This window comes from Tamandua tetradactyla, chromosome 15 (assembly GCF_023851605.1).
Source record: "Tamandua tetradactyla isolate mTamTet1 chromosome 15, mTamTet1.pri, whole genome shotgun sequence".
NCBI lineage: Eukaryota > Metazoa > Chordata > Mammalia > Pilosa > Myrmecophagidae > Tamandua > Tamandua tetradactyla.
Window position 1 is genome coordinate 26,791,065 of NC_135341.1, and position 15,697 is coordinate 26,806,761.

General features: G+C 45.6%; 1 protein-coding gene and 1 non-coding gene across 8 annotated transcripts in view; both read right to left on the bottom strand.

Moving 5' to 3' along the window:
* The window catches only part of FLNB (filamin B), a 160,223-nt gene that overhangs the window by 53,433 nt on the left and 91,093 nt on the right, over positions 1 to 15,697 (bottom strand). For 6 of the 7 annotated variants that reach the window (XM_077128879.1, XM_077128878.1, XM_077128877.1 and 3 more), the window contains exons 7-18: positions 14,550 to 14,712; positions 13,771 to 13,968; positions 11,019 to 11,156; positions 9,445 to 9,571; positions 8,318 to 8,454; positions 6,804 to 6,997; positions 5,676 to 5,789; positions 4,933 to 5,076; positions 4,562 to 4,685; positions 4,067 to 4,227; positions 2,621 to 2,711; positions 2,184 to 2,353 (exon numbers count right to left, since the gene is read on the bottom strand). In XM_077128879.1, the coding sequence (XP_076984994.1) occupies positions 2,184 to 2,353; positions 2,621 to 2,711; positions 4,067 to 4,227; positions 4,562 to 4,685; positions 4,933 to 5,076; positions 5,676 to 5,789; positions 6,804 to 6,997; positions 8,318 to 8,454; positions 9,445 to 9,571; positions 11,019 to 11,156; positions 13,771 to 13,968; positions 14,550 to 14,712 (1,761 nt within the window). Of the gene's footprint in view, positions 1 to 2,183; positions 2,354 to 2,620; positions 2,712 to 4,066; positions 4,228 to 4,561; positions 4,686 to 4,932; positions 5,077 to 5,675; positions 5,790 to 6,803; positions 6,998 to 8,317; positions 8,455 to 8,557; positions 9,398 to 9,444; positions 9,572 to 11,018; positions 11,157 to 13,770; positions 13,969 to 14,549; positions 14,713 to 15,697 lie in introns of those variants that run through there. The other variant, XM_077128880.1, reaches the window with a different exon arrangement.
* TRNAE-UUC (transfer RNA glutamic acid (anticodon UUC)) lies at positions 12,070 to 12,140 on the bottom strand. The gene has a single exon. It is a non-coding gene; the product is annotated as a tRNA-Glu (tRNA).

Sequence of the window (15,697 nt, forward strand, 5' to 3'; positions counted from 1 at the left end):
TATGGGCACAGCTTCCTGGCTGACCCAGGCCTCTTAACCACATCCAAGAACACAGGCTACAAGGCATGCTACTTAACCCAATCTTGAGCTCTTAACTGCTCTTCAGAAAAGAGTTCAAAGGAGAGTGAGGATGTGTGAGCCCCACTCATCCACCAGGTCACCATGTTCAGTGTTGTCCCTGCTTGTACATCAAGGCTCTGCTTCGTTTATCCACTCGTGCGGCCCCAAGTCCATAGTTAGGGCCTGTTCAGTGCCGGGCCATGGGTGTGGGGCTGGGGATGGAGAGAGACTTTTGATATGACAGGGTATTCTTGGGAAACTCACAACCCAAAAGAGACTGCATCTGTTTTGCCAAAGAGAAATATGCAGAATTGCAAGCAATGAGACAACAAACCTCCTTTTAAACAGCAAACGACAAAATGGGCCCAAGAAACACCAAGCAAGTCATTCACCAAAGAAAACAATTGACACCAAGACTCCACGAGGCTCCTTGCACTTATTTCAGACAGCATTTTGACAAACAGCTCCTGGTGGCTACTGAGCCAGCCAAAGCCCTCAAACTAGCTGCTATTAGAGAACTAACGAGCTGAACTTGACCTTGGGGTGACTGAAGGAGCCTCCCACTCCAGGAATACTTCAACTGCGCAAAACAGGACATGTGCTCCCAACCTCCACTTCTGCCTCAACTAGCAGCTGGAGGGTGTAAGGGAAACAGCAGATTCAAGTCCTTTCTGGGGGTGGAGACCAAAATGCAATACTGTACAGATGTCTGCAACTCACCTGCTAACAGATCAGCCAGAGCACAAAATGGTACCTAGATACGGCATAAAGCAACTGCTGCAAAATGTTTTTGGAAGAGTCTATGACCCTGCGGCCTCGGTCAGTGTGCATGCCATTGCTTTCTGGTAGCTTCTCCTAAGGAATGTGGAGAATTGGCATTTGTGCAAAAAATGTCTCATTATATAACAAAAATCATGTCGAGCTGATGCATCTAGGCGTAAGGCTCCCACTATCCGCAGAACCATGAGCAAGAATTTTATTATCACTGAACTGCCTGATGGAGAAAGGATAGTCTAATAATTAGAAATAATTAGTTTTACCATTATTATTCTAATAATTAGAAATAAGTAGTTTTACCATGACTAATAACGAATCCCGCAGGAGGAGGTTCAAAGCTCAGGATAAGTCTGAAAATAAGAGGCAAAGTTTCTAATGTGGAATACAAAGGGCCTGGCCCCGGAAATCTTCTCCCACTGTTTCCACAGAAAAGCCTCCATCTCCAAAGACTTTTAGTCCTAGGCAGAGCAAAGGACCATCTACTGCCATCCTCGCCACTGTTCTCATTCTCCCCTACTTGACTCTTGCCAGGAGTGAAACCCACAGCAGTGTTTCTGCAGAAAGCATCACTCTTCTTCTCCTAGAGGTGGCATCTCTCTCACAGGGGGACTTTTTTTCAAAGATGAATGAATCTCACAAATTTGGAAAGATAGTTTAGAATATTATGCATAAGAAGTAAAACCCAGGCTACTCTGCCAGGATACCACTCCCCATACACTAAGGTTGTGAACATGAAGCAAAACAAAGTTTCAAACGAATAGATGTGAACTTCTGCAGGGACGTAGTTTCTCAAGCCCTTTTTGCCTAACAATCAGAACGAACCAAAGTAAACTGTAAGATTCTATTTTCCTAGATTTTGTAAAGGGGGGATAATTTGCTGTTTCTGGCCTCAGAGGCTAAAGGCTGAACCTGCTGTTTTCTCAAAGACCCCATACAGCACCTTACAAAAGGGTAAACTAAGCTAAAGGGCCAGTAAGGAAAAATGAAGATGGGTCTGTTCTTCCTGAGTGAATAAAAAATTAAAAAACTAAAATGGTAGCTGTAAGGATCTGAGAGTGAGCGTGTCTGTGACCAAGAGAGAGACTGATAGAAGGTCCTGAATTTCAAGGGCTCAGCGTTTCTCTGATAAAACCCAAAATGGAGGGGGGACATATGGGGTGGGGAGACGTGGGGTTGGGCTGAACCATGTTCTGCGGAATTGGAATTGTATAGGCTGGTACGGTTCTACGCCGTAACCAGCCTTTTTTCCAGCACTCATGAGGAGGTGCAGGGCAAATGGCACGCTTTCTCCACTGGAGCACTTCCAGAGTGGACGGGGGCCGGCTGGGCTTGGCGAAGGCCCCTACCTGCTGGGTGGGTGTGTATTTAATGGTGTGGGAGTAGTCGTAGTTATCGATGATATCCAAGTCCTTCACCGCATCTCCCGGAACGGGGCTGCTGAACTGCACGTTGAGTGGGGCTTTCCCAGCCCCTTTGGTATAGACGGTGAAGTGGGTCGGTTTCCCGTTTTCCACACCTGGAAGGACAGACAGCGAAATGCCAAGGCAGGGCCCGCGGGGTGGTTTCACTTTTGGAACCAGTCTGACAGGTTCAACTGCCCCAGCTCAACCCGTGCAGCCAGCACCAGGCCACTGGCCAGCAGCTCAGCAGGGGAGAGCATGGTCACCACCAATCTGGAGGGCCCACAGAGCACCTGCCCATGGGGAGACACGCCCCGGACCAAACACACCCACCGTTACGGGCCTGCAGCCTTCAGGATGGCCCAGCTTGCCCGCCGCCTTACCTGCTTTGCTGAGCCCAGGGCCTTCTGCCTTCACTTTGCTGGCATCGTGGGAAGGGTCGACTTTGACTCTGAAAGGGCTGGCGGGGATTTCCTGTAGCAGAGACACTGCCTCAGTAGGAAAGCCCCTGGAGCAACTGCCAGAGCTTACATAGCCTTCTGTTTAAACTTGTGAGACCTGAACACAACTCAAACTTTAGGGCAGGGAGGGGGTGGGGAGGGAGGTTTGAGCAAACTTCTCTCGCCAGGGGTCAGGTATTTCTATGCTGACCTTCACGGCATACCATCATGTGATAGATCACTTACTGATGCCTGGATCCCTAAAACCACACACTTTCTGGTTTTCTGCATAGCCAAAGGGAGGTTTTCCAAAAGCAAATCTAAAAACTCTGAGCCTTTAACACCAAATGTTGAGTACTCAAGATGGAAAAACACCAAAAGTGATAACCACATTGGTGTCTGAGGGAAGAAAACATTCTTCAGGGAAGTCTGAGAGCTAAGGTTGGGGAAGACAGAACCTTGATCAGGAAGAGAATGATTATAATTCCTCAAAAAAGAATGTTGTACAAAGGTTAAAATTAATTGAAATAGATTGAAATACTAATGGTCCATGAGAGGGAGAGGTAAGGGGTATGGCATGTGTGAGTTTTTTCTTTCTTTTGCTAGAGAGATGCAAATGTTGGAAAAAATGATCATGGTACCTCTTGTTGGTGCCTTAATCTGGGCACTTTCATTTCCTTAGAACTGCAAATTTGTAACTTATTAAACTCCCCTTCCGTGAAAAAAAAAATGATCATGGTGATGAATACACACCTGTGTGAGGATACTGTGAGCCATTGGTTGCAACCATGTCAATAATGATTGTATGTCAAGAATGTTTCTATGCTTGTTTGTTGTTTATAATAAAAAAAAAAGAATGTTGCAGACTGTCAGAATAAAGGCAGGTTAATTGATTGGATAAAGTCAACTCAAGACTACCTTTAGGTACAGCACTTTCTCCTGAGGTTTAAGGTTAATTTTAATCATCAGGGTCTCATTATTTCCACCTTCACTATCACGTGCAAATATATAAACCCTACCTGGAAGTTCAATAAAGTTTAAGGGTGGAAGGCAAAATTATCACTTCATAGAGGTCAAAGGAGAAGCCATCTAGAAGTTAATTGTTTTCATTAAAACTCGAGCAAACATTTACAAGAAAGCAGTGTCTTTCCAGAGCCCCTGCTTGTAACGACTGAACACGCTACCTTGCTTTTCTTAGAAAGTGACAAAACTCGAGCTCTGTGGGTTTTTACTTCTGTTGGTTTTAAGGAACCAGAGAGGAAAACCATGGGGCGGAGTTCTCACGATGCTCCCCCTATTGCTAAAGCAACAAGCGGGAGATGAGCACACAGGGGGCCTGGAAGAAGGCAGCCTGCTCCCCTCCGCCTCCTGCCACGCCCAAACACAAACCTGAGACGCAAAGAGAACCTTGATGGTGTAGCGCCCAGAGGCGGGAGGCACGTATTTGACGGTAAATGTGTCGTTGGCATTGTGAATAATGTCAAAATCCACGTCTTCTTCATCCTCGCTTAACACCTGGGCATCACACTTAATGCCAACGCTGACATCACCTGGAACAGAACGGCGTCTTAGCACCAGATTACAAGAAACAGCATGCCCCATGCAATCACTTCCAGCTCAGACTCACAGCCCGCCCCCAAAAGCAATTAGAAAGCTTCCAGGAGTAAACCTGAGAAAGGGCTGATGATAATTCAGGGTTTTAGGGAGGGGGTGGAGGATTAGCAAAGATACCACCAAGGAGCCGACACAGATGCTCATTAGATGAACAATGACCTATCCAGAGAACTACTTCCTGGTTTAAAGTTCAAGGTCCTTGACACGTGAGGAAAAGAGCTTTCTTCCCCAAGGAACAACAGTCACTACTTTGGGTGAAGCCTGTCTTACCTTCCCCAGCCTCGGTACAGTCCACTGTGAAGTGAGTAGGTTCATTTGCCTTCAGACCACTTCTCTCCACACCTGGCCCAAACACTTTGACCCTCTGGGGATGGCTTCCTTGTCCAATGTTGACCTAGAGAAGACATGGAGAAAGCTGTTATCGAGTTCTTCTATCCAGTAAAACATTGCGAGAGAAAGTTCTTTCAGGGGGTCTCGAGCTTAGACTTTCAGTTCTCTCATCATTCATTATTCAAGTCCTACCAAGGATAGGTTATTTCCAGATGTTTCCTTCTGCCTCAGCCCACAGGTATGGGACCCCCAGACTAGCCCCAGGCCTGGACGTTTTCATACAGCTGCCAAGATCCTTCCCGACAACCTACCCTGTAGGGGCTGTGGGGGATGTTCACCCCTCCCCAGACCACGGCGACGGTGTGCTTGATGGGCTTCACCGGGGTGTACAAGCAGGAGTACGTGCCGTCCATCCGGCTCTTTATCTGGATGTCGATGGGCTGGCCTTCCCCGTCCTGCAAGAGAGTCGGGGCTAGGAACAGCGCTGGCCTTGCAGGTATTCAAACAGGGGCCCCCAGCCTCCTAGGACAGGCACACACTATGCATCCACCCAACAAAACTTCACTGAGCAACTCCATTATGCTACGTTCTCATAGACTATTACATGCAATTATTTTGTTTTTAATTTTTAAGAGTGAATGGCCCAAGAAACCATGGCCATTCAATATTTCCTCATTTTTATTCTGGCATTTAAAGCCTTTGGCCATATTCAATTAAATTATATAAACAAAAATTCTTGCTTCCAACCTCTCCTCTATCATGGCTTAAGTAGTTTCTGCCACAATGAGAGACATTACAGGATAATCAGAAACAACTAAGCCTTTGTTTACACGGAATATAAATCATAATGATGATAGAAACACCCTGCTGTGCTTTACATGTTGGAAGCTCATTTAATCCTCACATAACCCCAAGAGACAAATATTCTTATTACTCCAATGTATGGCTGAGGAAACAGGATCAGATGGCCTGAGCAATTTGCCACTGAACCGAGATCTTGTCATCTGCCAATCACCTGCACATTTATCTTCACAGGTGACCTCCAGAAACCTACCTGAGCAAATATCTTTAAGGGAGCCTTTCCAGCATCCTTAGGATCCACAGTGAACTCGGCCAGCTGGTTGACGATGCACCCGGATTTCTCCAAACCTGGCCCATATGCTTGAACCTGGGGCAAAAGGCCAACGATGATTCTCTTCCTGTGTAATGTCCCAATTAAACCCCTCTATGAAGGCCGGTAACCATGGAGCAGGGAAAAACAAAACAACTTGCATCTGGCTTTATAATATCTAACAAGAAGATGGTTAGGGGAAGTAAAATACTAAAATAGACTATAGCTTAAAAATAAATAGTATTATTAACCTCTCAAGAGGAAGAAAATGCCCAAACTGGCCCAGGCTCCCTGCCTTATTTTGAGTTGATATAGAGAACTTCTAGTAACCAGAGCAGGAAGCTTCAGCCATTCCATTTCACCATTCGCACTTAGAAGGGGCTCAGAATCTTCATCATAGAAAATGTTAAAAAATTCACAGCTCTCAGAGAGCTAAAGACTAGCAGGTGTACAAGGAGGTGTACCTTCCAGCCTGGACTGACGTCAGCCTCGGGACAGCAGCCCAGGTGAGTGAATAGCAATGCACATGGGGCCATGGGGGCCTCCTCCTGCCAGCCAGGCTTAAAGTCTGCTAAGAGTTAGAGTTGAGGCCTCTCTGGGAACACTGCAAACATTTCTCCAGTTTAAGGAAAAGAAAGCCAGGGTGGGGGTGGAGGTTGGGGTTGGGAGGAGTGGGGAACAACTTTTATTTATGGAGCACTTGACTGAACTATGATGCTCTGGGTTGCAAGAAAATAGCAGCGTCAGGAGCCCCCACACAGGCCAGACGGCACTGAGGGTTTATGCATGTTACTCTTTGAACATTTCTAGAAACTCTACGAAGCAGATACTATTACTGTTCCCATTTTTTATAGGGGAAGACTCCAAGAGTCAGAGAGCTGAAGTTACTGGCCCAACACTGTAAAAGCACTAGGACTTCCAGGATTCACATCCAGGACAATTTACCCCCTAAGAGTGGAAAGGCTCTTCTCTGCCATCTGTTTAATACACTGCTTAAGGCAACTGCTTCAGGCACCAGGAGAGAATCGGGAGCCAGAGAACAGAGGACAGAGAGAGGATCAATTGATTCACCAGCTCTGGGTTGTAGTCTCCCGTGGGCGGGTGGATGAAGGCCATGTATGGACTGTCCTTGATGTCTTCGTCATCACACATGATGTGAACAGCGTATTCACCGGGCTCCTTGGGCCAGTATTTGACGTCACACGATCCATCGTTCTGGTCATCGTACTCAATCTTCGCCTGAGAAGGACCTTCGATGGCAAACCCTGGGGAAGGAGAGGGAGGGCTCCCCTGATTACACTGTGGAAAGTATCTGCTCTATGTCACACCAACTCATTCCCTCTGCCACCCCAAAAACCAAGCATTTGCCAGAAGACTGAAATCTGATTTTGTCCCTTTCTCAAAATAATAAACCTACTAAGCTATTAGAGATGGAAGAGTTGGGTTTTGTACTCTTTTTTAAATATCATCTCATAGGAGAAGTCAATCAGCAAAGCTTTCTGTTTGGCAATATAGTAACACTTATCAAAAGGCTTAAGCTATGCCTACTTTTGCCCTATCAGATCTACCTCTGGGCATTATCTGAAGAAAATAACCAAGGATATGTGTAAACAAGTAAAAGAATATGCATTCAGCATTGTTTTTACAGCAAAACCCTGGAAATAAATTGAAAGCCTAACGATAGATATATTTATACAGTGGAATTCCATGGAAGCCAAGGAAAATGAAGACATATTTTACATTTATCTGATGCAAAAAGATATAAAGATTTCCTCCAGATAATTTATGTAGCAGATAACCATTTGTATGTGTATCTACAGGAAAATATCTGGAAAGATATACCATAGGGTTAATATTTCTCTAGAAGGAAGAATAAAATGTGGCTCCCTAATTTTCCCTTTTTGGCTTATTTCTATATCTAAAATGGAAGTCACCAAACTATGGCCTGTGGGCCAAATCCAGTCCTTTGCCTGTTTTGGCAAATAAAGTTTGACCTACACACAGCCCTCACTCACACACTGCCTATGGCTTCTCAGTGGCTCCACAGCAGAATCAAATAGTTGCAGCAGAGACGGTATGACTCACAAGCTGAAAACATTTGCTATATGGTTCTTCCCAGAGAAAGTCTGCTAACCCCTGATCTAAAATGATCATATATACATCAGATGTGTATATTCCCAATTATGCTCCAAAGAGTATATTTACTTCTCAAATTTCTAATTTCAGCAAAATTATTAATGTATTTATCCAAACTAGGGATCAAATAACACTTGTTCAGAGCTTTCTAAGTTCCAGGCACTGTTTGAGGAAACACCCATAGAAGGCCTCTGCTTTCAACGTCTAAAAGATGAATAAACGCCAGTGACAGAGATGGTGAGCGACTAGAAGAACAGAAGAACAATGGAAATTGCCATTCTACAGCGATCTCCAGAGATGGCCTTGGACGGTCAGGAGACCAGAGGGTTCACCGCTGCTGAGGATGGGAGAAGTCCCTAACACCTAGCTCACCAGCCAGCCTGAGCCAAGGCCCAGGAGCCCTATAATCTCAGTCCTCCAGAAGCTGCAGGTCAGCTGCTTCCACTCACCTAGAGACCCCACTTCAGAGCCAACGGACTCCACCACAAAGTCCGCCGAGCGTCCAGCAATCCCACCATGGAGACCAGGCCCCCATGCACGGACCTTTTGCATGCCTGCTTCAGGGCCAACTTGAACTTCAAAGGGGCTAGAAGGAAAGGAATTGAAGAAGCATTAAAGAGCAAAGACAAGTCCTAAACAAAGTCATGAATTGCTAACATATATTGTTTCCATTTGCCTGGTCCTTTTACCCAGGGTCCCTATCTCCAGCCAAGCCTTTCCTCCATGCAGGTCCCCCCACAGCCATTGTTATGTCAACAATATAATGTAACATGGCTGCTTCAGGAAGCTCAGGGGGCCGCTGGACTGACACTCAAGCCATGCTGCCTAGCACTAACCTTCAGGCCACTTCCCTTTATCTTTGGAGCCTGGAGAGGGGGTCTTACAACACTGTAAGCCCTGGAAGGTAAGAGCGAGTACAATTTTCCACAGCCTGCTTCTGCTATAATAAGAAAAGTAGGTCGAGTAGGCTTCATCTCATACATGAATGGATATGTTTAACTTCGGCGCAAGAGGTTAAAAAAAAGTTGCTTAGGCTCTCAGAACCCTATAATGCCTAAATATTTCTCAAGGTAAACAGAATTTATTTATTTAAAGTTGCCCCAGAGAAGAGCTGGAAAGCATGTGAACACGCAGGGGCGACAAGTGCGATGCCCTCAAGGCAAAGCTGCATCCCTTGGTCCCTGGCAGCACTCCTGTAGATGATTCTAATGTAAACCATAGTGGAGTTTACTGCCATGGAATTCCTGAACAGAGGCACACATTGAAAAAAGCAGATCTCAGTTTACACAAGGGTATATGGACACACAATCCATTTGTGCTCCATTACTGCTTCTCTGGCTTCCTGCCTCCCCACAAACCCCAAACCACCAGCATTCAATTTAAAGCAAACTGGTAGAAACCACAGTGACTTTCTGCTGCTTTTGAGAACAGGCCAAATGTCTGTGTGCTGCTCTGAAAAGAATTTTTTCAACAAAGCACATCTCTTTTCCTTTTGCTGCTTCAGAAGCATACACCTGGGAGTTTGTCCTGAGCCAAGCAACCTCCAGAAAAGATACACCACCAGCTGGAGACTCACCTCTTTGGAATGTGGTGTCCCCCCCACATGATGGCAATGCTGTACTTCCCCGGGGTGCTGGGGTAATACTCGAAAGCATAGACCCCATCCAGAAAGCCTTTCTGCTTTACCAGTTCCTCCAGACCCTCTGTGGGAAGGAAGCACACAATCTTTCCAACACAGTTCTACACCCAGAACAAGAGTCAAAAGACAAGAAAAAAGAGACAGCAACATCGACAAAATGAAGTCATATATGAACACTCAGTGGACACTTCAAAGGGGCTCCCAAAACCCAGAAGATTACTCCAAAGCTGATTCCCAGATAACAGGCCTTAAAAAGCTCCCTTGGTCATAAAGGATTCTGAGATCCTGAAACAACCAGGTCTGTATAAAGATAAATACAATCACATCTCAGTATTAACTCCACCTTTCCCAGCAATTGGAGCCAACCTTGTCGGAGCCCCACAGAAATTGAGGCAGGAGTGAACCTTTATGAGCATGAGTTTCAGGTTGGGTCCTAGCATTATCTTTTTAAACTAAAGCTGGACAACAAAAATGAGAAAGCTTTCCTACGCTATCTACAAGAAGATAGGTTTAGACTGAGCCATCAGGTACTTGTTTTATGTCAAGCCCCGAGGTTTGGCCAGAAAAGCTGCTGAGTCAAGTGAAAATCCAAAGGCAGGGGGAAAAACAAATAAACAAAAACACAACTCTTTGGTTCCTGTTGTAACAAGCCTGGAGGAAGGACAGCTTGACTGTCAGTCTGGCAGTCTAGAACCTTGATCTCCCTTGGGACATAGCCTGCCCCAAAGCCTGGTGTTTCTGGGATCAAATATTAACTTTTAAGACCACAGAACACTTCTGTTCCAGCCTGCTGGGAATATGGGGGCAGGGGGTGCTGAAAGCAGACAGATTCCATAAGGCAAGGGAGCAAAACTGCCAAGGCCTGCTATACCTGTGAGCTCAAATGCTGAGCAGCTTCTCTGTTTCAGGGAAAAACTTGAGCACAGGGAAGAGATCTGTCCCCATGCCCATCTCCTTTCCCAAAGCAGGGAGGATCAATGGGTTACAGGGTGCAACCTATCCTTCCACAAATGGCATTCAGCTACAAAGAATATTTATTCTTCATTCTCCTTCTATAAGTACTGATCATAGTAATTAAGTACTTGACATAATTTCCTGGTCTATAAATTATAACCTGTCATGGGAAAAATCACAGACTTAGGAAACCTGTGCTTGAATTCCAGCTCAGATACTTTGTGTGATCTCTGGCAAGACCATTCCTCAAATAAAAAACCGGCTGCTTTGGTTGTTTCAAGTGCAGCATTTCCCCAACTCCCTCACATGATTTTTTTTATACTTTCAAAGACCATAATGTAATGTGAGGTTGCCAGCCTCCTACTCTTCTCCCCTGTATCCAGGGCAGACATCACTAATCAATCACTGCTCCCTGATCCAGAGCCCAGATAGCCCGAAATCCTTAACAGAGCTCTCTAGGATAAATCAATCAGAAGTGGGTCTGGAATGAAATCCATGTCACAGTTGCAAAGTTAGCCCAAATTACACCAGAGATGGGGGAGGAAAGAAACACTTACTAGGACCCTTCACGGTTATGCTGAGCTCCCCGCTTCCAGCAGCTTTGGTATCAACCTTGAAGTCTGCAGTCTCCCGGATGCGGACACCCTTGGGCTGTAGGCCTCGGCCACTGGCCCGGCAGGCGTTTGGACTGCAGGCTGCAGACACAGTTTAGACATCAATTCAACCTTTCATTCTCTGGTCTGAGTTGAGCAAGCCAAGGTAACTTGGAAGCACATGCCAAGAAAATGTTTGCTTTGCACAAAGAGTATGCAGCAGTTGCTCGAGACCAGGGGTCCTGTTGAGGGAGCCTACCAGGCTAGCAAATAAGGACACGACATAACTCTGTCCAACTACACCACAGAAGGACTGGGGGAAAGTTTCCTTGGCAGAGAAAGCAGAAGAGCTCAGCAAGTCCATGCTGTGCTCCCAGTACCAGCTGAAGCCTGCCATTTACCCTCCCAGGGGTGAGGGGGATTAGAGACCCAGTGCTAGAGGTTGTTCTAACCTCGTTTTCATATTCAAGGGCCTGGTAATTGGTAAGACTGGACTTTTTCATGTATACTTGGAAAATGCAGCACTTGCATTTTGGACCCAGTTCCAAACTCTGGGTCAGCCATTTCTAGAAGTCTAAACATTGTTGCTGTCATCTTCTGCATGAAGAGTCAGACAGAAACAACAGGGGATAGGGTGAAGAGACCATGTCAGCCCCAACTTGGCCAAAGCAGATCAACAATTCAGTGCAGTCCTGGGAATGTGGGCCACAACAATTAGCAGTAAAACCATACTTGATGATCTCATTTAAAAACCTAATTATAAGTCTAGAAATTAAGAAGGACAAGGTAGCTTTTATATTCCTTACATGAGAGGTCCACACTACTGTTCCATGGGGTTAGTCAGAAGGTTTTAGATGGTTGATAAAAGAACACTGTAGCCTAGGAATTCTTTGTCCAGCATGGACAATCTTAAGTAAAGAAATGGGAGAGTAATGGATAAAATGTTGTGTTGTTTATTAAGCGGCTTTTCTGTTCCAAATCTGACACTGCATTTTTTTTTCAAGGGGAAGGGCGGTGCATGGTCTGGGAATCGAACCCAGGCTCCCGCATGAAAGGTGGGCATTCTAACCACTGAACTACCCATGCACCCCTTTGCACTGCATATTTGACAACACACGACATTATTTGCGGTAACAGACTCCAGAAGATGCAAGTGTACTCCACAGAAAGACAGTAGGTCCCCTGTGACGACTCCTCCTACAATGTCCACAATAGGCCTCAGCTGGCTGTTTGGTGTATGGGCACTTCCCAATGAGCTGTACACATACCCTTGGGTTAGAGATGGTTTCAGGTGGTTCGTGAATGAATGACGTTTAAGAGTGGACAGTTAATGGTTAACTTCTTGGCGCTCATTTTCCATTTGTGAAAGGGCTATAAAGTTTCTTTTTAATATAAAGTCATTTGAATGGGGTGAAGGTTAGTAAATCAAAATTCAAACTCTATTAATTAAATACAAAATAGTACAAATGATAGATGGATATGCCAGAAATGAAATAGGTAGTCTAAGAGAGACAGAAAGTCAGGAAACACCATTTCAAAATTTAGTCTTGTATTATATCAAAGAGTTCTGCTATGAATATGTGGGGGGTTTTTTCTTTGTCTAGGCGAGAAAAGTTGGTCATACCAGAAATAAATCACAACAGGATGATAGGACTTCCCTTGGAGAGTTTAAAAAAATTCACTCATGGAAATTCCAAACATGGATAATAGTCATAACATCACAGGGTAACTACTCAGTTCATATAAACAATAAATGGGTCCCGAAGAGTTTGAAGGAAACTGCCAGTTCTCTGCCATCTTGACAAGTTTTAGAGATGTTTTAGAGATGTTTAAATGCAGTTGGAAAGCAGGCTTGGCATCTGGATGGACACCTACACAGGAAACACCTATACAGGAGTTGCCTGAAGCCACACACAGCACAAGCTCAACTGTCATTCGTGAGCAGCACAAAGAACTGGCAAAGAAGACCCACCCAGCCAGCCCTTACCAAGCAGATGCCTCTGGCCCAGTGCATTCAATTAGGAAGCCAACAGATTCAGGGTCCAGGCTGGCCCAGAGGTGGGATTCAGAAGAGGAAACCAAGTCTGCAGACACAGATACCAAGGACAGAACAGGGAAAGGCAAGTAACAGTTAGAAAAGGCAGCAGAGATGGAAAATTTTAAAAGGCAACAAAGTCAGAAAGAGAAAGAGTCTAACATTAGAGCAAACTGCATGCTCCTGGTTGCAGAGGGAGTTTAGCAGGGTGGTTTAGGGCATGGTCTATGGAGACAAAGTCCTAGGTTCTACTCCAAGCCCAGATACTTAGTGCTTGTTACTTATCTAAGCCTCAGTGTCCCCACCCGTAGGAGATAACAATACCTATAACACACAGGTTGGTGTGGAGATTAGATGGGTCATGCTAAGTGCCTGGCAGCCAGCAAAGGCTAAGCAGCAGAGGCTGCAGGTACCAGCAAGGTAGCTCCTGTGCTGCCACTAACTTCAGCTACAGGCACCAGTTCCTCAAGCTGCTTCAGTCCGCACCTGTCAGTGGGGATAATGACTCTCCTCTATAAGCTCGAGGAAAGATTAAATGAGTTAATACAAGTAAAGCACTTAGGATACTGAATGTCTCACATGCAGATATGAGTGTTAATATTCTGAGACAAAGTCAGCCCTTTCCCATGAAAGTGGCCTCGGTGCCCAGAAGCACATAGAGTCGACTACCCTGACACTCACCTTCTCCAACCTGCACAACAAAAGGACTCTTGGGAATGGTGTCGCCGGCAAAGGAGACCCTGACCACATGGGGGCCGGGCTGCACTGGCTTGTACACACACCGATACACCTGGTTTCCTTTGTCTTCCACAAGCAGCTCCACAGCGTTCTGCCCCTGTGGGTCTTCCACCTCGACACCAATGTCGCCCACACCAGCTCCTGAGAGAGAGAACGTGCCCTGAGCGCCAGGCTCCATTTCAGAAAGCTCCCTGCTGATCGGGTGCAAAAGTAGATGCAAGATGCAAATAGATGACAGACAGACAGGCAGGCAGATGGACAGGCCTTCAGGGAGGTCCACACCAAGATGTTACCTACAGATTTCATAGGGTGGTGGAATTCTCCTTTTCATGACATTTTCTATTTTCTAAATTGAAAAGAAAGCAGACAATTCAAGGATTGTCTTATTCTGTCCTTTCTTCCCACAGGACCTTGCAAAGAACTTGGCCCAGCAGATGATTCTCAGAACTTGGTTGCGTTGGAATATTTATTTAGCCAAGTCAGAAATGTGCACAAAAATCAACTGAGTTATTAAAAGTCAAGCTTGAGTATAAGATTTTGGAGAAGGAAACTTGGTTTCAAAAAATCTAAAAATATAACCCACACATTTGAAAAAGCTTTTGTTGTTGTTTGACTTAAAAGACAAAAGATCAGATGCCCTAAGCCTCGGATTCCTGAGGAGTATATCTCAGGCTTTGGAAGACGGCCCCAGGATCTGACCCACAGAGCAGGAGGCACATTACCGGCTGTGTAGATGTCAAAGTAGGTGGGCTTATTGGCGATGTTCCCTGCAGCTTCCAGACCAGGGCCTTTCGCAGTGACTTTAGTGGCATCTCCCTGGGCCTTGTCGACATTCACTTCAAACGGGCTCTTGGAGATGTGCTGTCCTGCAAAGAGGACCGTGACCTAGGGGTGAAACAGAGATGAGATAGAAACACTTCTCCCCGCCGGCCCAGGGAGACACCATCATGCCACATGCACTGATAATCTTCTCTTGCTCCCTCCCTCGTGATTGGACACAAAAGGTGGCTGGAACCAGGAATCCTGCAACCAAGTTAAGTGGCCTGAATGGGACTTCCACCTGATCCCCTCAACCACACCGCTAAGCCTGGGACCTCATGCCTTTAGCAAACTAAAAATGCTTAAGTCAGATATGCTTGGTCTTTCTAGTAGAAGTGAAAAAATAAAATGATTATACTTAAATCTCTGGACAGTGGGTCCTTCAAGAGGGAAACATAAGGGGCCACTTTCCCCCAGAAGAAAATACAGGATTTCAAAATTCGAGTCCAAGTGTTTATCAAGGGACCAAGCCCATCCTCGTTGTACATGGATTTGAGACCAAGTACAGTGCTTTCCATCTAAAACATTTCTCATCTTTGAAAATTTTCCAGGGCACTAGGTTGGATTTCATATAAATTCCTACTTGATTAAAATGAATTAACTGTATTTTAAATGTTCCCATCAAGACATAGAATTCATGATTTCTAAGGGTATAACAGAAATCCAAGGCCATGGGTCCAAATGAATTCACTATAGCCCAAGGTAAGGAGGACAGTCTAAGTCTCAAAGTCTTAGCATGGTAGAAGAGATTGGCCTTTACGTGCTGCTGGGACTTCTCCTAATGAAGGGCGTATTCCTGGAACACCCTGTTCTTCTGCAAGCCAGGCTCCCTTAGCCCCATCCTAAAGGCCAACTGGGTACCATTTCAAACAGGACCCAAAATGTTCCTGAGTCACAGGGCCTGGAGGCCTCACACGAAGTCAGGCCAGATCCCCATCACTCCTCCAGGTAGATGCATGAATGGCCCACCTGCCTCCACTATAGTGAAGTGACCTCCTCCGTGCTCAGGCTTGATGCAGACAGAGCACCTTGAAGGGGAAAACTTCAGGAG